This window comes from Scyliorhinus canicula, chromosome 4, assembly GCF_902713615.1.
Source record: "Scyliorhinus canicula chromosome 4, sScyCan1.1, whole genome shotgun sequence".
NCBI lineage: Eukaryota > Metazoa > Chordata > Chondrichthyes > Carcharhiniformes > Scyliorhinidae > Scyliorhinus > Scyliorhinus canicula.
The window spans coordinates 204,913,573-204,936,454 of NC_052149.1; the positions used below are offsets into that span (position 1 = coordinate 204,913,573).

Here is a 22,882-nt window from a genome sequence, read left to right on the forward strand (position 1 = left end):
TGGTAAAAGTCGTCCAAGGACTCACCGGGGAGCTGTTGTCTGGTAGCCAGCAAATGTCGGGCGAACATTCGGTTTACCGGCTTACGAAACTGTCCTTTCAGCTTATCCATGGCCGCGTCGTAATCTTTTTCTTCCCCTATCATCGCGTAGGCCGCCATGCCCACGCTGGAATGGAGAATATGAAGCTTCTGTGCCATGGTGGGGGGGCTGCTTGTGGACGCCAGGTAACCATCGAAACACGCCAGCCAATGTTTGAAGATTTCCGATGCGTTCTGAGTTTGCGGGCTGATGCGGAGGCATTCGGGCTTGATCCGGAGCTCCATCTTCAAAATTCTAGCTGATTAAATTGATGTACCATCAATTGAACGAGAGACGAGTTGCTGTACAAAAGTATGGCTTTAATCAGCTAGATGTTAGCCCTGTGGTCGATTACAGTATATGGACGACCGCCGGGAGTACTGGGTATTTATACCCCGCTCTGGAGGCGGGGTTAACTCAGCCTCTCGACCAATCGAGGAGCCATCACATGACTGGTCTCAACCAATTGGTCGAGAGGCACATGATCGACCAGGGCCAATGGTAAGCCGGTGTTCTGCAGCAATGGCAGGCAGCTATGCTAATCATACCACCACACCCTCCACTATCTCTTCCAACCCGATCGGGGCCCCCAGCCCTTCTTCCCGCTCCCCGTCCACCTTTGGGAAATTCAGCCTCTCCAAGAAGTGCCTCATCCACTCCGGCCCCGCAGGGGTTCCGACCTGTACAGCCTGCAATAGAAGTCCCTAAACACCTTATTCACCCCGACTGAATCACTAACCTCCCTCCTTTACTTTCCTCATCTCCCTAGCTGCCTCCCTCTTCCTAAGCAGCTGCGCAAGCATCCTGCTGGCCTTCTCTTCATGTTCTCTCCCCCCTCGCCTTTCTCAGCTGCTCCACCGCCCTCCCTGTGGTCAGCAAGCTAAATTACATGCTTTTTCTTCAAGTTTGATACTATCTTAATTGTTATGCTCTCAGTATAATGTTGCTTTACTATAATGAAATTACAACATATTCAATGTCTCCCAACACATCAGTTGCAGCAATAAAATACAGCAAAATACAAAAAAAATGGGAAGAAGGAAAAAATGGGAAGGAGGGAAACAGATAACATTTAAGCAAATAACCAGAGGGGAGTGGTTTAAATCATACTTTTAAATTAAGTGACACAGTAAACAGATAAATAACTCAAAGGTTGAGGCACAATTGTTTTAATTAATTTTATTACTGAAAATATTAAAAATTCATATTCACCTGCAGACTATCTCCATGTACGTACACTTGGGCCACAGGTTCACTCCGTACATAGATATTCTCAATTTTTTCTGGTGCAATATACTCTCCCTGAGCAAGTTTGAATATATGTTTCTTTCGGTCTATGATTTTCAAAGTGCCATTCTGTGTGTAATAAAAAAATAGTAATCCCACAACCCCAGTTATTAACTGCATTATAAATCACAATATTATTCCTGAAAAAAGGATTGTTGTATCAAAATGTACAAAAACAGATAATGGCAAAAGGAGATGGGGTAGCCCTTATAATAAAAGGATGACATAAGATGAAATCGAATCTGGCCTTCAAAGGCCGTGAATTATAATCGGAATTGGTGGAAATTCATAACAGCAAGAGTCAGAAAACACTGGTGGAAGTAACTTATAGCCCCCCTAATATTAGTTATACATTTGGGCGGAACATTAAAGAAATTATTGAAGTCTCTAACAAAAGGAAATGTAATAATTGTGGGGGATTTTAATCTTCATAAAGACTGGGACAATCAAATTGGCAAAAAAATGATTAATTCGTTTATAGAATTTTTGTGACAGTTTCCCGGACGTATTGGAACAGACTGGGGATAATGCCATCATAGATCTAGTATGATATATCAGGGCGAACTAGTAATGTCATAGTAAAAGATGCACTGGAAAATAGTGCATGAAACAATATTCAATTCCAAAAACAAACAAAAATCTTAAACCTAAACAAAACCAATTACATAGCTATAAGGGGAGAACTGGCTAAGGTTAATTGCGTAAATAGATTAAACAGTATGGAGGTAAATGAATAATGGGAAACATTTAAAGAGACAATTCAAAATGTTCAACATAATACATTCCACTGAAGAACAAAAACTCAGCAAGGAAGACCCACCCTGACTCACTCAAGAAGCTAAGGATAGTATTACATTAAAAGGAGAGGCTTGCAATGTAATGAAAAACAGTAGCAAGTCTGAGGATTAAGAGTGTTTTAGAAACCAGCAAAGGGCCACTGAAAAGTTGATTAAAAAGGGCAGAAATGGAATATGACAAACTAGCCACAATAAAAAGAAAGTAACTAAAGTAAAACATTGGTTCTGTAGAAGCAGAGACAGGAGAAATCATCATGGGAAACAGGGAAATGGCAAGAGCCATTGAACAAATATTGTGCCTCCGTATTGATAGTAAAAGACACACGTTTCATACCAGAAAGAGTCAATAACCAAAGGGCTAAATTTGGGACATTAATATCAGCAGAGGTAAACTATTGGAGAAATTTAAGGGATTAAAGTCTGACAAATCCGCAGGACCTGATTGGTACACCATCGGGTTCTAAAAGAGATAGCTGTAGATGCAGGTAGATGTGCTAATTTAGGATTTTCCAAAATTCTTTGAAATCAGAAATGGTCCTGCGAGGATTGAAAGTTGCTAAAGGTTACACTGCTTTTCGATGGAGAGAGAGAGAAAAAGAGGTGATCTTGGGTCAGTTGGCCCAATATCAAGTGTTGGAAAAATTCAGCAGCATTTCTCCCATTAATCAATTGAACCAAAGGAACTGCAGAGCTCCTGCCATTAAGAATGAAGATTAGTGTCTTTGTTTAATAGAGCCCATTTTAATTATACCAAATGTACACAAAAAATAGAAAATACTTCTATAAATTAGGTTTTTGTACACTTGTACCTACTGCATGAAAACAACTTTGTGGGTTAACTCCAACACAATAGGAATGTTTCTCAGATGTTCCATCAGCACTCGTGGGAGAGCAAAAGGCTTCCATGTCCACAAAAGTTTGGGAAACCCCAATTTAGATGAAGAGACAGAGTAATGTATGTAAGTTTGCCGATGATACCAAACGGAAAGGTAAGCTGCGGGGAGGACACGGGGTCCAAGATGTCGACTGGTTAAGTAAGTGGGCAACAAGATGACAGATGGAATTTGCAAGTTATTCAATTTTAAAAATTGAGGCAATTTAAAAAAACAAGTATTTTGAAAAGGTGAGAAACTTTTAAGTGTTTAATGTTCAAAGAGACTCTTGTGTGCTGGTACAAGAAACCAAAAAAAATCTAGCACACTGGTGGCAGCAAGAAATTAAAAAGGGAAATGGCGACTTCCGGTGGCGGCCATAGTGTAAGTGGTCACACATTTGGCAGCTCCCACTCAAAGCGTTTTTTTCGGTCCTGTTCCCTGTTTGCTGGGCGGATGTTTTGGTGGTAAAAGGTATAGAGGTGGTGTCGGTGAATGGATTCGCAGATCAGAAGTCCGCATAGAGAAGGAAGGAGCTGCTGGAGCAAAAATCTCTTTGTGCAACATAAGGGAAGATGGCGGAGGGTAAAGGTTTGGCCCTACCAGCCCAATAGTCTACAGAGAAGTTGGTACACTTCTTGAATGAGAAGGTTAGCCAGCAGAGGAGGTAGGCTTAGGAGGATCTGGCAAAAGTGGTAGACCCGCTAAAAGCGGGAATCAATTGAGTGGAGCAAGGGTTGGAGACCCGGAGACAGGTGATCCAGAAAGTGGAGGAGGCGGTGGTGGAGTAAGAGGAGCAGCTTACCTCGTTGGCGGCCGAGATCGGGATGATGCAGGAGACCCAGAAGTGGCTAAAGGAGAAGGTAGAGGATCTGGAGAACCGCTCCCGGAGATAAAATTTAAGAATTGTTGGGATGCCAGAGGGAACTTTAATACGGTCATTGAGCCAGGGTTGGACCTGTCGAGTCCGCGGTCGGTGATGGTGTTGGCGATGGCAAAGGTGTTGAAGGGTTTCATGAAGCGCATGGGAGGTAGACCTGTGGAGGTTTGGGAGGCCGGGGTCGAAGGAATTTCTTGCGGTGGATAAGACACTGCTGGCGGAGGTGCCCGTCTCGGAGTACCCGGCAATTGTGGTCTCTGACTACGTGCCGCACTGGATTAGTGGAAGTAATGGACTGTTTGGGGGCGTTGCAGGCAGGGAAGACCTCGGGCCCAGATGGGTGCCTGGTAGATTTTATGAGACATTTTCTGGAGATCTGGGCCCCTGCTGTGGAGGGAATATAATGAGGCAAGGGAGAAGGGAAAACTTCTCCCTATGTTATCTCATGCTTCGATTTTCTTAATTTCGAAGAAGGATAAGGACCCGGAGCAGTGTGGATCCTACTGCCTAATATCGCTGCTGGATGCCAAGCTGCTGGCAAAGATCTTGGCCTCGTGGATTGAGGACTATGTGCTGGGGGTGATAGGGGAGGAATCTGTTGGCTAATGTTAGACGGTTATTAAACGCGATAATGATGTCCCCGGAGGATCAGGATGTGTAAGTGACACTCTGTTTGGATGCGGAGAAGGCGTTCGATCAGGTGGAATGGGAGTGAGTATTTTTGAAAAGTGCTGGGACGGTTCCGGTTCGGGCAGGGGTTTATAGACTGGGTCCAGGTGCTGTATAAGACGCTGGTGGTGAGTGCAAGGATGAATCGAGTGAATTTGGGGTATTTTGGACTACACCGTGGGACAAGGCAGGGATGCCCACTCTCGCCATTGCTTTTTGCCTTGGCAATTGAGCCACTGACAATGGCGCTTAAGAGCATCAAGGAGTTGGAGGGGGGAGGTGGAGCACAGGGTTTCACTATATGTGGACGATCTGCTGCTTTATATAGCAGATCCACTGGAAGAATTTGGTTGTTTTTTTGGATACAAGTTAAACATGGGGAAGTGAGGTCTTCGCAATCAAGACAAGGGGTCAGGAAAGGAGAATGGGCGAGCAGCCGTTTAAGGTTTAAAGTAGTGGGGGCAAGTTTTAGGTATTTGGGCATCCAAGTGGTGCAGGATTGAGAAAAACTACATAAATTGAATTTGGCACGGTTGGTGGAGAAAAATTAATGCTTCGATTTTGGGGTTTGCACGAGGGGAAATCTCCACGGGTAAAGAAGGTGCTGTTGGTACGGGGGCTGGCCTTGCCGAATATAAATTAAATGAAAATGAAATGAAAATCACTTATCGTCACAAGTAGGCTTCAAATGTAGTTACTGTGAAAAGCCCCTAGTTGCCAAAGTCCGGTGCCTGTTCGGGGAGGCTGGTACGGGAATTGAACCGTGCTGCTGGCCTGCCTTGGTCTGCTTTAAAAGCCAGCGATTTAGCCCTGTGCTAAACAAGGAATTATTATTGGGCAGCAAATATAGCCATGGTTAGGAAATGGGTGATGGGAGCGGATGGAGGCAGCCTCTTGTAAGGGCACAAGTTTAGGGGCATTGTTGATGGCGCCAGTGCCATTCTCGCCGGCCAGGTACTCCATGAGCACTGTGGTGGTGGTGGCCCTGAGGATGTGGGGACAATGGCGGCAGCATCTGAGGTTGGAAGATACTCCGGTGTGGGCACCAATCTACGGGAATCATAGATTTGTACCGGCTGAAGGGGTTCGTGGACATCATGTCTGAGGTGCGGAAGGTGAAGGTGGCCCCGAGTCCAGAAGTTGCGATATTCAGGGTGTCAGGGAGTCCAGGGGGTGAGAGAGTCTGACGTCTTGGCCTTTGTCTCAGAAAGCCCGGAGACGGATTTTGTTTGGGACTCGGAGCCACTGAAGCCAGAGGCGTGGGTGAGCGACCTGGCAGAGTTCCTTTGGCTGGAAAAAAAATAAATTTGCCTTGAGAGGGTCAGTGGATGGGTTTGCCCAGAGGTGAAAACCATTTAATCAACTTCAAGGACAATTGAGATGTCAGCAGGAAGCGGGGGAGAAAAAAGGGAAGGCAAGATGGATGGAGGGGAACGGCAGGCAGTGTGGGGCAGTTGGGTGTTATTTATTTTTTATGAGATTTCCTGTTTGTTCTTACTTTGAATTTGGTTGTTTTTAATGTATGTACAAATGCCTTAATAAAATTATTTAAAATAAGACAAATGGCACTTTTGTCTTTATTACAAGGCGATTGCAGGACAAGAATAAATGAGTCTTTCTACAGCTGGTCAGAGTTTTCGAGTAGTGCACGTGGTTTTGATCTCCACATTTAAGATATAGTTGCAGTGGAGCTGGTGCAGTAAAAGTTGGTCTTTGAGATGAAGGGATTGTCCCATCATGAGAAGCTTGTCCCATGATGAGAAGTTGAGTAAATTGGGTTTATATTCTCTGGAGTTCAGAAGAATGAGCAATCTCATTGAAAACTACAAGATTCTGAAGGGGCTTTATAGGGTTGACCCAGAGAGATTGTGTCCATTGATCAAGTAATCTACAACATGGGGGCTCAGTTTCAGGATAAGGGACCAATTATTTAGGACCAAGATAAAGGATGTAAGTCTTGAATGTTTTACCTCAGAAAGTTGTGGATGCTCCATTGTTGAATGCATTTCACAGAATCTCTGCAGTAGAGGCCCTTTGGCCCATCAAGTCTGCACCGACATATGAAAAAACATCTGACCTATCTACACATTTGCCAGCACTTGGTCCGAAATGTTATGATGTGCCAAGTGCTCATCCAGGTACTTTTTAAAGGTTGTGAGGCAACTCTCCTCGACCACCCTCCCAAGCAGTGCATTCCAGACCGTCACCAACCTTTGGGTAAAAACGTTTTTCCTCATGTCCCCCCTCTAAACGTCCTGCCCCTCACCTTGAACTTGTGTCCCCTCATGACTGACCCTTCAACTAAGGGGAACAAATGCTCCCTATCCACCCTGTCTATGCCCCTCAATCTTTACACCCTGATCAGGTTGCCCCTCAAGTCTTCCCTTCTCCAGCGAACCCCCCCTACCCAAACATATCTAGCCTCTTCAGAACTTTAATGTTCCATCCCAGGCAACATCCTGATGAATCTCCTCTGCACACTCTCCAGTGCAATCACATCCTTCCTGTAATAGGGTGACCAGAACTGCACACAGTACTCCAGCTCTGGCTTCACCAAATCTCTATACAAATCCAACATGACCTCTCTGCTTTTGTAATTTATGCCTCAATTGATAAAGGCAAGTGTCCCATATACCTTTTTCACCACCCTATTAATCTGCCTTTCTGCCTTCAGAGATCTATGGACATACAGGCCACAGTCCCTTTGTTCTTCAGAACCTCTCAAGTGTCATGCTGTTCATTAAATATTTCCTGGTCAATTTATTCCTTCCAAAGTGTACCTCCTCTCACTTTTCAGCGTTAAATTCCATCTGCCACTATCTGCCCATCCTGTCTATATCTTACTGTAACCCAAGACACTCAACTTCACTGTTAACCATCCAGCCAATCTTTGTGTCATATCATAGATTCTCTACTCTGCAGAAATAGGCCAGTTGGCCAATCGAGTCTGCACCAACCCTCTGAAAGAGCATCCTACCTAGGCTCACCCCTCCTACCCTAACCCAACCTAATCTGCCCCACTTAATCTGCACATCTCAAGACACTAAGTGGAAATTTTCATATGGCTAATCCACCTAACTTGCACATCTTTGGATGTGCAAACTTTGGATGTGCATCTGCAAACTTACTGATCCTACCCCCCACGTAGTCATCTATGTTGTTCATATAAATATAAAATAAATGGGGCCCAGCACAGATCCCTGTGGAACACTACTGGACACTGACTTGCAGTCACTATAGCAGCCTCTTGTCATCATTCTCTGCCTTCTACAAGTAAGCCAATCTTAAATCCATCTGATAAAATTACCCTGTATCCCATGTTCATATACCTTCTTATAAGTCTCCCACGTGGAACCTTGTCAAAGGCTTTGCTGAAATACATATAAACTACATCAACTGCACTACCCTCATCAATACACACAATCACCTCCTCAAAATTTGTTAGACATGACCTCCCGCTGACAAATCCATCTTGACTATCTCTGATCAATATTTTTTCTACCACTGACATGAGACTCACTGGTCTGTAGTTCCCTGGCTTATCTCTGCAACCTTTCTTAAATAGTGGAACCACATCAACTATTCTCCAGTCCTCTGGAAGCTACCCATGGCCAGAGAGGAATTAAAAATTTGTGTCAGAGCCAATGCAATCTCCTCCCATTACAACCTGGGACACAATCCATCCAGACCTGGAGATCTGTTCCCTTTTAAGCATGCCAACACCTTCAATACCTTGTCACTCCCTGTGTCAATTTGCTCAAGAATCTCGTAGTCCCTCTCCCAGTGTTCCAAACCTACCTCTTACGCATACCATTGCAACCGGTCCACATCAGATGCCATTTCCCTGACCCTACACTCATCCCTAGAGCATGTCGAAAACAAGGACTCTTACATCACACTCCTATTTATTGACTACAGCTCCGCCTTCAACACCATAATCATAGCCAAGCTCATATCAAAGCTCCAAAACCTAAGACTTGGCTCTCCACTCTGCAACTGGATCCTCGATTTTCTGACCAACAGACCACAATCAGGAAGAATGAACACCATCACCTCCTCCACAATAGTCCTCAATACTGGGGCCCCACAAGGCTGCGTACTTAGCCCCCTACTGTATTCCCTGTACACACACGACTGCATGGCAAAACTTGGTTCCAATTCCATCTACAAGTTTGCAGACGATACGACCATAGTGGGCCGGATCTCGAATAACGACGAGTCAGAATACAGGAGGGAGATAGAGAACCTAGTGGAGTGATGTAACGACAACAATCTCTCCCTCAATGCCGGCAAAACTAAAGAGCTGGTCATTGACTTCAGGAAGCAAAGTACACCCCTGTCAGCATCAACGGGGCCGAGGTGAAGATGGTTAGCAGTTTCAAATTCTTAGGGGGTGCACATCTCCAAAAATCTGTCCTGGTCCACTCACGTCGATGCTATCACCAAGAAAGCACAACAGCGCCTATACTTCCTCAGGAAACTAAGGAAATTCGGCATGTCCACATTAACCCTTACCAACTTTTACAGATGCACCATAGAAAGCATCCTATCGGGCTGCATCACAGCCTGGTATGGCAACTGCTCGGCTCAGGACCGCAAGAAACTTCAGAGAGTTGTGAATACCGCCCAGTCCATCACACAAACCTGTCTCCCATCCATTGACTCCATCTACACCTCCCGCTGCCTGGGGAAAGCGGGCAGCATAATCAAAGATCCCTCCCACCCGGCTTACTCACTCTTCCAACTTCTTCCATTGGGCAGGAGATACAGAAGTCTGAGAACACGCACAAACAGACTCAAAAACAGCTTCTTCCCCACCGTCACCAGACTCCTAAATGACCCTCTTATTGACTGACCTCATTAACACTACACCCTGTATGTTTCATCCGATACCAGTGCTTATGTGGTTACATTGCCACTGGTGAGTGCAAGCCTGGACATTGTCCAGGTCTTGCTGCGTTTGGACATGGACTACTTCAGATCTGAGGAATTGCGAATGGTGCTGAATATTGTGCAGTCATTTGCAAACATTCCCACTTCTGACCTCATGATGGAATGGAGGTCATTGATGAAGCAGCTGAAGATGGTTGTACCTCGGACACTATCCTGATGAAGATATTACAGAATATCATGGGATTTTCTCTACTTTTACCAGCCAGGGCTTTCTTATATCCCCTCTTCGCTCTCTGACTTGGTTTTCTGCAGCTCCACCCTGCACTTTCTGAACTCCACTGATGCCTTTGCTCATTTGCTCCCCTTATACTGGTTAAAAGCCTCTTTTCCTTCTCATTGTATCCTGAATAGCCCTGGTCATCCATGGTTCTCTGGGCTTGTTATTCCTGCTTATTGCCCGAGAGCGGAACATGTTGGGCCTGTGCCCTCCCCATTTCCTTTTTGAATACCTCCCACTGCTCTTCTGTAGATTTCCCCACAAGAAGCTGTTCCCAGTCTATCCTGCCCAGATCCTGCCTTATTTCACTAAGGTCCTCTCTCCCCGAATCCAAAACTTGCAACTGGTCTACTTCTTTCTCCAACAAGCTTAAATTGTACCATGTTGTGGTCACTATCACTAAAATGCTCCCACACCACCACCTCAACCACCTGTCCAGCTTCATTTCCCAGAATTCAGTCCAGCACTGCCCCATCCTTTCTTGGACCCTCTACATATTGACCTAAACGGTTCTCGGTACATATTTTAAGAAATCCATTCCACTATGACTATCCCAATTACTGTTTGCAAAGTTGAAATCACCTAATATAATTACACTTTATTATTTTTACACACCTCCACGAATTGTGCACATATTTGCTCCTCAGTTTTCCGCTGACTACCTGGGTGTGTATAATAAAGACCTAGCAATGTGGCTGTCCATTTCTCATTCCTTAAGCTCTACCTACACAGATTCATTTGAAGCCCCAAGATATCATCTCTCTCACGGTTGGGATAGACACATTTTTGGTGTCTTAGGGAATTTAGGGATATCTGAAGATTACAGGAAAATGGACTTGTTGACCAATGTCAGCCATGATCCTATTGAATAGGAGAAGGCTTGATGGGCCATGTCATGTACTCCTGCTCTTATTTCTTATGTACTAAAATCAGTTTTCAACCTATACATGGGCATGTGAGAGCATAGAACCTTCACAATGTCAAAGCTACACTACTTTGTAACAGCATCTGTCATATATTGCACAATGTATTACTAAGTAATATAGTTAGTGTTCAATTACATTATTCTTGGACCTAGAAAGTATATTTTAAATTTGAAAAGAGCTCACTTTCTGATGCAGTACAGAAGAAGGGCTGCAGTGTTGGGAGGTGCTGCCTTTTCAGTTAGATGTAAAAGATCCCATTGCTATTTCAGGAGAGCTCTTGCTAGTGTTCTGGTCAATATTTCTGCCACAATCAACATCGCCAGAACAGCTTATCTAGTTATCCCAACATTACAGTTTATTGGGAGATTCTGGTCTGTAAACTGTTGTTTTCTGCATTACAACAGTGATTACATTTCACAGGTGACATCTTGAGACTGTGAAAGGCATGATATATCTGTGCATCTTTTATCTCCATTTTGGACTGCCAGCCTTTGGTGGAGACGTTAAACCAACATATTTGCCTGTTTCCCTGATTCAGGTGGATGCTATTGAGAGCAAAGAACTCTCTTGGTCTTTCGGCCACAGATTTATCCCTTAACTAATTAAAATCACTAACAGATTAACAAGTTTATTAGCTGGAAATGTTTATTTTGTGGATTTGTTTTTAAAATGTTATCAATATTGTTTATTTTATCTGTGGCCCAAACCAATTTCATTTTTTAAAAACAAAAACAGCAATCGATATTTTATTGGTTGCTTCCAGCTATTTGCCAGCTTAAAAAATGTAATCGGATTGTGAGAAACTTATCAACGGAATGGAACTGTTTTTGATGTTTCCATATTTAATCAATGGGATACTGAATTGGTAATATAACACTCAAGATTCCATTTCAGCCAACCAAAATTTTTTATATAAATGTACCAAACTGGATGTCCTGAATTCTCAACTGGCAGGTGTGAAGGTTAAGACTAGCCCCCCCCCCCCCCCCCCCCAGAAATGGATTACTTCATCAAAATATTAAATTCCCTCACTTAAATGAACTTTGGAAGTACTGAAACACGTTAACAAACACACTATGACTTATTCATTCCAATTAGTATGCTGGTGAACTCCAGGTGACTGTACAAATAGTCTTAAGTGTTGGTTCAAATAGATCAAGCTGTTTATTTATGCAATTGTTTCCACATTCCTATGCTTTTTCTTCCCATTTTGCAGAATTCTAATAACCAAATCACTTCTACTCCTCACAAAAATAGAATGAACCAAACCAATTCCCATTAAGCCATAGGATTCAAAATTTCAGTAGATCGAATGTCTTTTCATTCAAGTTTACAATGTGGAATACAAGGGCAGTAAACATTGGGCGCGAATCTCTGGCCGCATTGGGCTCTCGCTTGAGCGCAATGCGGCCGGAAAATGCTGGGAGAGGCGTGCTTGCTCATGATAGCTCCGTGCCTCCCGGGATTCTCCGAAGACCCGCGACACGTCGGAGTTGGAGCCCTTCCCAAATGGGCGAGATGAATGACGCTCGTGGAAGTAGGTCATAAACCTACTTACATCATACCTGCGCGGGATCCACTGGCCCTCCTTGATTCACCGGCCTCCCATGGAAGCTGCAGTCGGGCGCCAATCAGTGCCGGTTCACACAAATATGGACCAGGCGGAACGGCACCCGGGTTGTCTCCCGGGCCACCGGAGACACCTGGGAGGTCAGGGCAAGTGCCGAGTGGTTCCCTGGCCCTCCCTCTGGAACATGGTCACCTTGGCACTGCAACCCTGGCACTGCCAAGCCAGCAGGAACACTGCCTGGGTGCCAGTGCTCCCCAGTGCTAAAACAAATTCTAAGTATGGGCTAAACCGGTGAGAAACTCCCCAGGGCCCAAAAAAGTGATTAAGTGTCATTGAATAGCATTGGGAAACGCGCTGATAGAGCCGGCGGGAGGGAAACACCCTGAACAATCCGCCACATTTTTTGGGGAGAATCAGGTCCATTATCTTTGGATAGAATTCCATGTCCCAAACAATCATGTAACTGCCCTTTAATATCTATCGTTCTGTAAACAGATAGATTTTAGTGTTCACAATGTTTTGATATGAATCTTGAATAACGTTGTGTGCTGTTTTATAAAAGGCAACATCAAATGTATTGGGAGCGATTTTGAACCCATGTTAGCTGCCAGCATAAACAGCAACATGGGCCCCACATGTTGCAGGAGTCAGAAAATGAGATTCTCGCTGATGAGATCTCATCTGATTTTTCACGCCCCCCAGCTTTGACAAAGGGTCATCTCTGGATTCGAACCGTTAGCTCTTTTTTCTCCTTACAGATGCTGTCAGACCTACTGAGATTTTCCAACATTTTCTCTTTTGGATTCACGCCCCTCGCCGGTGATGTAACAAAGTTCTAGCTGTGAGAGAACATCATTTCAATGAAATTTAAATCTAATTAAAGCGCTTCCCCTCACTGATATTCATACATTAAACAAAGTTTCTAATAGGTTTTTAAAAATTTAAGCAGTTGAGGGTAACCTGCCAGCGGTGCAAAATAAGTCTAGCCTCTGGGGAAGAGGGACATGCACAGGTACTGCCCATGGGCAGGGGGATTGTATTTTGAATGCAGACTGGAGTGCCCTTTAAAGATGGCGCCTTGATCTCAGTGGAGCCAGCTTTGTAGGCTCTATCAGGCCCTGCCCCGTGAGGATGACACAGGAACCATGCTGCACAGAGTGCCAGAGGATCTGGAGAGAAAACTCGGCTGTGCAGCTGGAGAGCTACATGCTGGTCTTCTTGCTGAAACCGATGCTCCTGACAAATTATCAGAAGATTCCGCCCATTTCTAAAATCTAACCATAAAGAAAACTATTTCTCAGTTGTACTACACAATGATATTTAAATGGTAAATACTTACAGGTAACCATTTTCCAATGTCTCCAGTATGCAGCCAACCGTCTTTGTCCAGTGCTTCAGCTGTTTTCTCAGTGTCTTTGAGGTAGCCTTTGAACACATTTGGTCCTTTTACACAGATCTACAATGTAGAGATCATTTGCAATGATGTAAAAAAAAAACTTCAACTCACATTGCTTCCAAATTCAGACTGATCTTTTTAGGTTAGGCCCTCTTGACTTGGCATATGCTTTGCTCGAAATTGTCACAAGCAGCTCAGGGTGACTTATCTGTCTCCTCACTGGGATGAAGTAGAACAGGGTCATCACAGTATTATGGGGTGGGGGAGGGGGAAAAAGATAAAGAGGTAGGCCATTCCATTTCAGGGGAGGCAGACTAATTGGATCCTGGTCCTATCTAGAATTCAGGATAAATCTAGAATCTAGAAATTCAATGTCACCATGCCAGTTTTTTGGGCGATGATCAGTGTGGTTGCAAAAATGGAGGCAAGATTGGCAGAAAAAGTGGGGGAGGTGGACCAGGGTGGCAACACAGCAAGGCAGGGGTCAAGGTTGCAACTTGGGTTGAGAATGGAGATGGGAAAAAATGGGCTGCTGTTCTTCCCATTTCGACGTTACGATAGGTCTATTATTTTAGTGGAGGTCTGCGGCAGTACCCTTAAAGACTCCACCTTAAGCAGGCCTGGTTTTTCTAAAGGTGGTCAACAATGGCAGCAGAGACAATCCTATATCACAGAAGATCCTCAAAGACTCCTTTTGCCACATGCAAAGAACCTAGGGCGCAATTCCCAGCCCCCCCCACGCCGGGTGGGGGCGCCGGGCGAGTCTCGCCACGCCGCCCCAGCACCTGCACGCAAATCTCCCACCCCCCCAAACCAGCGCGGCGAGATTTACGGCTGGCCACTCGCCGCTTGTAGTGGGCGAGTGCCGATTCTCCGGCCCGGATGGGCCGAGCGGCCTGCCCAATAGGACGGGTTCCCGCCGGCGCCGTCACCTGGTCGCTACCAGCGGGAACAGCGCGGGAATGCTGGGGGGGGGGGGGGGGGATCCAGCACCGGGGAGGCGCTCAAAAGGGTTCTGGCCCGTGATCGGTGCCCACCGATCGGCGGGCCGGCTTCTCTGAAGGAGGAACTCCTTTCCTCCGCCGCCCGCAAGATCAATCCGAGATTTCATGCGGGGCGCCTGCGGGGTGGACGGCACTCAGTTTTCACTCCGGCGTCAGGACTTAGTCTCCCGATGGGAGAATCACGCCCCTAATGCCTGAACAGACACATTAGCAGACACAAAAAATAGGTTTCCAGGGCACGTGTCTAATGTTGCGAACTGTTGAGCACTTTTAGAAAAGCCAGGCCCACTTGGTGATTAACATGCAATCTTTAAGCATACTGCATTTACAGTCTTTAAGTCCACCAACAAGATTATAAAATAAACCTACCAATACCCTTATTGTTCTGTACCATTGCTCATCAGTTTGAGCGCAACAGAAAGTCTACCCCCAAGAATCAGAATCTATTTTGTCTTTCATATCTATGCTAGTTTTTTGAAATAGCTATTGAATTAGTACTAAACCCTTGCTTGTTTCTGAAAAATTTCAATTTTTTAAAATATAAATTTAGAGTACCCAATTATTATTTTTTTCCAATTAAGGGACAATTTAGCATGGCCAATCCACCTAACCTGCACATCTTTGGGTTGTGGGGGCGAAACCCACGCAGACACATGGAGAACGTGCAAACTCCACATGGACAGTGACTTAGGGCCGGGATTCAGTTCTATCCACTGTGCCACCGTGCTGCCTTAAATTTCAATTCTTGTAAACTATCCCTTTGATTGAAAGAGGAAATGGTATTGAAGACAAAATACCTGAAAATGGTTAAGAAGATGATAAAAGATAACCATTTACCTACCTCTCCTTCTCCTTTTGCAGAAAAATACTTCATTTCATCCACATCAATAAGTTTGAGATAATTACATGGCAGAGGGGCCCCAACATGACCTGCAGGATGAAAATGAAGCAACTTAATAATCAAATAATAATCATGACATTACAGAAGGAGAAATTGTAATTTAATTCATGGTGACATGATAATTAGGTTTAAAGACTATGAACACAGAACTAAAGGACAATTTTACAAAATGGAGTCGTCGTGGGACCTTGGCATTCAGATAGAGGTCATCAAGGTGGCAACATAAGCATACAAGATATTCAAAAGGACCTTCAGAATACTTTGTTTTCCAGCTCCGTGGTTAGTACTGTTGCTGCACAGCGCCAGGGTCCCAGGTTCGATTCCCGGCTTGGGTCACTGTCTGTGTGGAGTCTGCACGTTCTCTTGTGCCTGCGTGGGTTTACTCCGGGTGCTCCGGTTTCCTCCCACAAGTCCAGAAATATATGCCGTTCGGTGAATTGGACATTCCGAATTCTCCCTCAGTGTACCCGAACAGGCGCCAGAGTGTGGCGACTGAGGGATTTTCACAGTAACTTCATTGCAGTGTTAATGTGAGCCTACTTGTGACAATAAGATTATTAATTTTTTTTAAATCAGTAATATATTGACCTTGTGCAGACTTTAGACCACAGTTGCAGTACGATGCATTGGAGATGGGGTTAGGTGGGAGCAAGATGGGAAGGAAGGAGAACTATCCCAAGAGTTTTTAAACAGAGATAAAATAGCAAAATGGAGTAAGCCCAATAGTGATCAATAAAGGAAAAGACGCCAGCATGATTGACAGAACAACCAAGTGAGGGGCAAATTGCAATTTAACCATTAAAGCTCAAACTTACTCCCCTGATTGTCCCTTGGTTTATCCCATCTCCTTCTCCCTCTTAATCTCACATCTCCTTCCCTTCTCCTTTCCTAACACTCCTCCTTTCCCCTCCCCCTTCTCCTTTCCTAACACTCCTCCTTTCCCCCCCACTCATCTCTTATGAATCATAAATCACATAAACAGGCCACTCTGCCCTGTGTGTTTGTGCAAGCTTTATGCAAGAGCAATTTGCCTAATCCCGATCCCCCGTCTGTTCCCTGTGGCCCGACATCATTTCTCTTCAGGTAATTGTCCAATTCTCTTGTGCAGGACTCAATTAGAACTGCCACCACTGCAGCCTCAGAGCATATTCCATTCCCCAACTATTTGGTGCATTAAAAAGTTCGCAGTCATATTTTCTTTCCTTCTTTTGCCAATCACTTTAAATTGGTGTCCTTTGGTTCTGGATCCTTCCACTTTTAGGAGCAGTTTCTCCCTATCTATCTTTATTAAATTTTCTCTTAATCTGCTCTTCACCAAAGAGAACAGTCGAGGGGCGCGATTCTCCGCAACGGCCAACGCCGGAGTGAAACCCGGAGTGTTTCACTCCGGCGTCGGAGGCCGCTCCTCGCCCCCTATTCTTCCTCTCCCCCCCCCTGGGGGTGGGGGGGGGGGGGGGCTAGGAGCGGCGTTATGCGAATCTCGGGTGCCGGGCCTTGACACTTGCGTCAAAGCGGCGCGCCGAGAATGACGTGGCCGGCAGCGCCCAAGTGACATCAGCCGCGCATTCCTGGCCGCCCCACTTCTTTCCCCACCGCTACCCTACCCAAACACCTTCCTACTCTCTCCACGTTCCCCATCTCTGCTGCTTTTCTTCCCTTCCTCTCCTGCCTTCCATTCCCATCCTTGTCCTTCCCATCTTCATCCCCCACTTTTCTTCCTGTATTCCTCTACGCCACCTGCTTCTCCTTCACCACCCCCCCCACCCCCCAGTCTTTTCCCCCTCATTTTCCTCATGTCCATTCTCTCTGGTGCGATCTTCCAGTCCAGCCGCTGGCAAACCCCCGCCACAGATATTCCGGCCCGGTGTTGTGGTCGGGGGGGGGGGGGGGGGGGGGGGGGGGGGGGGGGGGAGGAACCTGGTTAACAGCGGAAAAGATCCAGCCATTAGCCAATGGCAGCCCGCCTCCACTGCCACGAAACACACCTTGGGGGTGCGCAGAAAATCCTCCCCCTTTGCCTTTCTTCCTCTTTCCTCCAGTGGCCTTCCTTTTCTCCTTGCAATGTTTTTCCTCTCCTCCTTTCTTTCCTTTAATTTCTCATCACTTTTACTTTCCTTTGTGTCATTTCTACTCTTCCTTCTAAATCTCTTTTCCCCCTTGTCTCTACCCTCCTCTTCCCTCCCCTCTTCATAACCATTATTCACTGTTACCTCTTTATTTTTTCTCTGCTATCATCCCATGGTCCCTCTCTCCTCCCTACCACGAGCTCTCCTCCTTTACCCTTTCACCTTCTCCCATACCATATTTCCTGTCCCCACCACTTTCTCCTCCTCCCAGACCATTTCCTGTCCCATATCTTCCTCCTCATCTCTCATTTTCTCCATCTCCTTCTCCCATCATTTCTCATTCCACTATTCTCAGCCTTGTTCCTCTGCTTTCTCTCCTGCTTTTTCCTCCTCTCCTTTCCTTTTACACATTCCCTTCCTCTACCTCATCCATCCTCCTCCTCCCTCTCACTTGCCTTCATTTCCCATATACCTACTTCCTTTGGTGTCTTGTCTTCTATCCTTCCTTGATCTGAAATGTGACCCGGTCTCAATCATGGAAGTAATTTTGACATTGGATGACAGTAACTCTTTGTAATACTTCCCCAAATTTGTGTTTCCAGAAGATGGTCAAACAGATAGTGTCTTCCAATATGTGCATCGCCATGGGACACTGTGGGCGGCACATGGTTAGCACTGATGCCTCACAGCACCAGCTGTGAAAATGGGCTTTTTCTGGGTGCTCCGATTTACTCCCACAGTCCAAAGATGTGCAGGTTAAATGGATTGGCAATGCTAAATTGCCCCTTCGTATCCAAATGGTTAGGTGGGATTATGAAGGTGGGGAGTGGGCGAGAAGAGAGAAGTAAGTGCAGATTCGATGGGCCAAGTGGCCTCCTTCTGCATTGTAGAAATTTTATGATTAACAAAATTGAGTTCCAAAAAAAATAAATCCAAACTCCCAGTAATATTCATGATTTTACCTTTCTTTGGTCACCAAACATCCTTTGATTGAGATAGAAAATAGGTAAGAAGCAGCTCTTAAATCTCTACTCAGAAGCCAACCAGAGAAGCTCGTCCTCTTTCCTGAACATCGTCTGGCTGTTTCCCCAAGGACAGTAACTAATGTTCTGAACTAAAAGTTAGGCCATTTTGCTATTGTTCTCCAGTACACCATATCCTCCTACACCAGCAACTGTGGCATAGTTTAAGAAGCTTACTTAAACCGATGGATATAGAGCGCACATATACTGAAAATAGCAATGGAGGCATGGTATAGTACCTGATGTCCAGTCTCCAGGTGTGGTAAAGGTACATCCAGCTGTGCACTCAGTCTGTCCATAACCTTCATAGACCTAACCACATTATACAATGGTTATATGCGAAAATTACAAGAATAAAGCCTTTTCACAATTTCTTAAAAAATGCTACTGTGTTAAGTTTTGTACATAAGCCTAAACACAGACAATTGCTGACATCTTTTAATCTCGCTTGTTAGCTGCTTTTAACTAGGAGGTGAACACATCTATAATATTTTATAGGTTTTGAATCAGTATAATAGAGTAAACAATGTGACTGACAAAGGGGTGGTCAACACTCTGATTGACAGAGCAACCAGAGGCCCCCACTTTACTTGACAAAGTAGTGTTTAGGTTTCAAATCTAGTGTGTTAGCCATCTCAGTTGATTGATTGCTGCTCTGTGGACCAAAGAGCTCTAGTTGCTTGTTGGAAATGACAAATGCCACTCTGTATACATGATTTAATTAACAAAGCTCATCATGTGTTACTGGGAAATTATGTGCATCTATAATTAAGGATAAAGCAACTGAACATCTTGAAAACTTTCAACTGATCAAAGAGTGCTAGCATGACTTTGTAAAGGGCAAGTCATGCCTGACTGAATGTTTTGGAGACATGATTGAAATAGTGGGTGGGGAAGACATTTGATAAAGTCCCTCGTAAAGTAATAAATTGAAGCTCTTGCGAGTGGACGATAAATTATTTACTTGGTTAGAAAATTGGCTGGGGACAGGAGAGTAGGGATTAACGAGTGGGCGTCGGTGTTGGAGCCTCAATTATTCACTGTATTTATTAATTTGCATGAGCCAATATCCAAGTTTGCTGATGGCACAAAGATAAGCAGTAGTTGAGCAGTGTAGATGGAAGCAAAAATTACATAGTGTGGTACTGAAAACAGACTGACAAGACACATAAGCCAGGAACAGAAACTACCACATGAGGCCCTGGCTGGAATCGATATTGGTCGTCTGCAAGAGCACTCAAGTTAACACACAAGAGGCACGGTGGTGCTGTTGTTAGCACTGCAGCCTATGGCACTGAGGACCCGGGTTCGATCCTGGTCCTGGGTCACTGTCTGTGTGAAGTTTGCAAATTCTCTGTGTCTGCGTGGGTTTCACTCCCAAAACCGTAAGATTACCCTTAATTGGAAAAACTAATAATTGGGTACTCTAAATTTATATTTAAAAAGTCAACACATAAGCTTCTTATTGCAATATGGACTTTGTGATTGCCTACTCACGTTTCCACAAAAGAACAAGACCATGCTATGAATATGTAACAATTTTCCAGACAGGTGATCAACTTTGCAGCAGGACGAAGGACAGACAAAAGAAGCCATCAGACTTCATAATGAGTTGTTAGCTGGTCAGACAAGGATGTTTCAGAGGACAATGGGTCTTGATTGAATCACCCCGACTGAATAAACAGGAATATCCTGGTTTTCCCATGAACGAGTTGAGGTCTGGATGATCGTAGCCTGGCCAGCCTCCTGGTAAAACCTAGAGCTCAGCTGTGAGTCTGAGTCATACTTTCTATTCCAATTCTCTCACTCAACAATGTGGAAAAGTGCGCTTTGTTTATCTTGCAAATAAGGGCACCTGGGTAACATTTTTGATCAATACACTGGTCGCAGTGATTTTACAGATACAGCAATAGACATATTCAGAGATCACGTGAATGGCCATAATTGTGTCAAACGGATTTTAAAATAGGCAAGTTTGAGGTGTACCACTTTAGACTTGAGGATAAATCGTGCCCTCTGAAAGGCTGGAGTTCCAAATAGGCTTTGGATCCATGTACATTCATTATTAAAATGCCAGGGCAGGTCCAAAAATGGCAAATGAAATATGACTTGTATGTCTAGAGCACTAGAATATTTTACAATCCCAGCTAATGTTTGTACTGGCCAAGTCATATCCCACAACGAAACCGGACTTGATAGATCCTAACATTTATTTGAAGAAACCTTGGAGGGCAGTTACTAAACACATTCACAGGAGTTTGCTTGGGCACTTTTAACAAAGAATAAAACAATATTAAACAAGAAAATGGAATGTATTACACAAAATAAAAAAGGTTGGAAAGATTTCAATACAAACATCAGTAAGGAGTCAACAACACCTCCTCCGCAATAGCCCTCGATACCGGGGCCCTGCAAGGCTGCGTTTTTAGCCCCCACTATACTCCCTGTACACACATGACTGCATGGCAAAATTTGTTCCAACTCCATCTACAAGTTTGCTGATGATACGACCATAGTGGGCCGGATCTTGAATAATGACGCGTCAGAAGCAAAGTACTGTGCACACCCCTGTCAGCATCAACAGGGCCAAGGTGGAGATGGTTAACAGCTTCAAATTCCTGGTCCACCCATATCAACGCTACCACCAAGAAATCACAATAGCGCCTATACTTTCTCAAGAAACCAAGGAAATTCAGCATGTCCACATCATCTCTTACAAACTTTTACAGATGAAGCATAGAAAGCATCCTATCTGGCTGCATCACAGTCTGGTATGGCAACTGCTTGGCCCAAGACCTCAAGAAACTTGAGAGAGTCATGAACACAGCCCAGTCCATCACACAAACCTGCCTCCCATCCATTGACTCCATCTACACCTCCAGCTGCCTGGGGAAAGCGGGCAGCCTCATCAAAGACCCCTCCCACCCGGCTTACTCACTCTTCCAACTTCTTCCATCGGGCAGGAGATACGAAAGTCTGAGAACACGCCTGATTAGACTCAAAAACAGCTTCTTCCCCGCTGTTAGCAGACTCCTAAACAACCCTCTTATGGATTGACCTGATTAACACTACACCCCTGTATGCTTCACCCGATGCTGGTGTCTATGTAGTTACATTGTGTACCTTGTGTTGCCCTATTATGTATTTTCTTTTCATGTGCTTAATGATCTGTTGAGTTGCACAGAAAAATACCTGGGTACACCTGACAATAAACAAATCCAAACTCAATCATGCTACTACAATAATTTTACAAATACATACAAATTTGTAAAGGTAAGTTTACAATATTTATCTATTCACAGAAAGTATATGATAAATGTAAACAAGCTAATAGGTGAACTGCAGTCGGACACACTGCATCCAAACAAGTGACCACCATAGTACATTCCAAGAATTTCTCAATCGCCCAGGCACACTTGTTACACCATGAGCCAAATGGTCTCACAAGCTATTTTTCTCACAAAGGCTTCCAATCTCCACATGCAAAGAATTCACCTTGGAATTTTCTCCCAAACGTCACTTCCATTCTGATGCCTTCAACAAGGATCTACTTCCAGAGTTTCACACTCCCTCCTAGAAGACCATAAAATATACAAGCAGAATTAGGCCATTCAGCCCATCGAATCTGCTCCACCATTGAATCATGGCTGATACGTTTCTCATCCCCATTTTCCTGCCTTCTCCCCATAACACCGATTCCCTTATTAATCAAGAACCTATCTATCTCTGTCTTAAAGACACTCAGTGAATTGGCCTCTTCAGCCTTTTACAGCAATGAGTTCCACAGATTCATCACCCTCTGGTTAAGAAATTCTTCCTCATTTCAGTTTTAAAGGATTGTCACTTCAGTCGGAGGCTGAAGCCTCAGGTACTAGTTTTTCCTATTAGTGGAAACATCTTGTCCATGAACAGCATCTAGGCCAATCAGTATCATGTAAGTTCAATAAAATCAGCCCTCATCCTTCTAAACTCCAACGAGTACAGATCCAGAGACTCAACCGCTCCTCATATGACAAGCTCTTCATTCCAGGAATCATTCTAATAATAATAATGATAATAATAATAATCACTTATTATCATAAGTAGGCTTCAATGAAGTTACTGTGAAAAGCCCCTAGTCGCCACATTCCAGCGCATGTTTGGGGAGGCTGGTACGGGAATTGAACCTGCGCTGCTGGACTTGTTCTGCATTACAAGTCAGCTGTTTAGCCCACTGTGCTAAACCAGCCCCTATGAACCTCCTC

At 44.6% G+C, this 22,882-nt stretch overlaps 1 protein-coding gene across 7 annotated transcripts in view; it reads right to left on the bottom strand.

Moving 5' to 3' along the window:
* The window catches only part of LOC119965327 (long-chain-fatty-acid--CoA ligase 6-like), a 251,026-nt gene that overhangs the window by 21,129 nt on the left and 207,015 nt on the right, over positions 1-22,882 (bottom strand). For all 7 annotated transcript variants that reach the window (XM_038795940.1, XM_038795944.1, XM_038795939.1 and 4 more), the window contains 4 exons: positions 18,878-18,950; positions 15,491-15,579; positions 13,589-13,705; positions 1,291-1,434 (listed from right to left, as the gene is read on the bottom strand). In XM_038795940.1, coding sequence (XP_038651868.1) covers positions 1,291-1,434; positions 13,589-13,705; positions 15,491-15,579; positions 18,878-18,950 — 423 coding nt within the window. The remainder of the gene's footprint in view (positions 1-1,290; positions 1,435-13,588; positions 13,706-15,490; positions 15,580-18,877; positions 18,951-22,882) is intronic.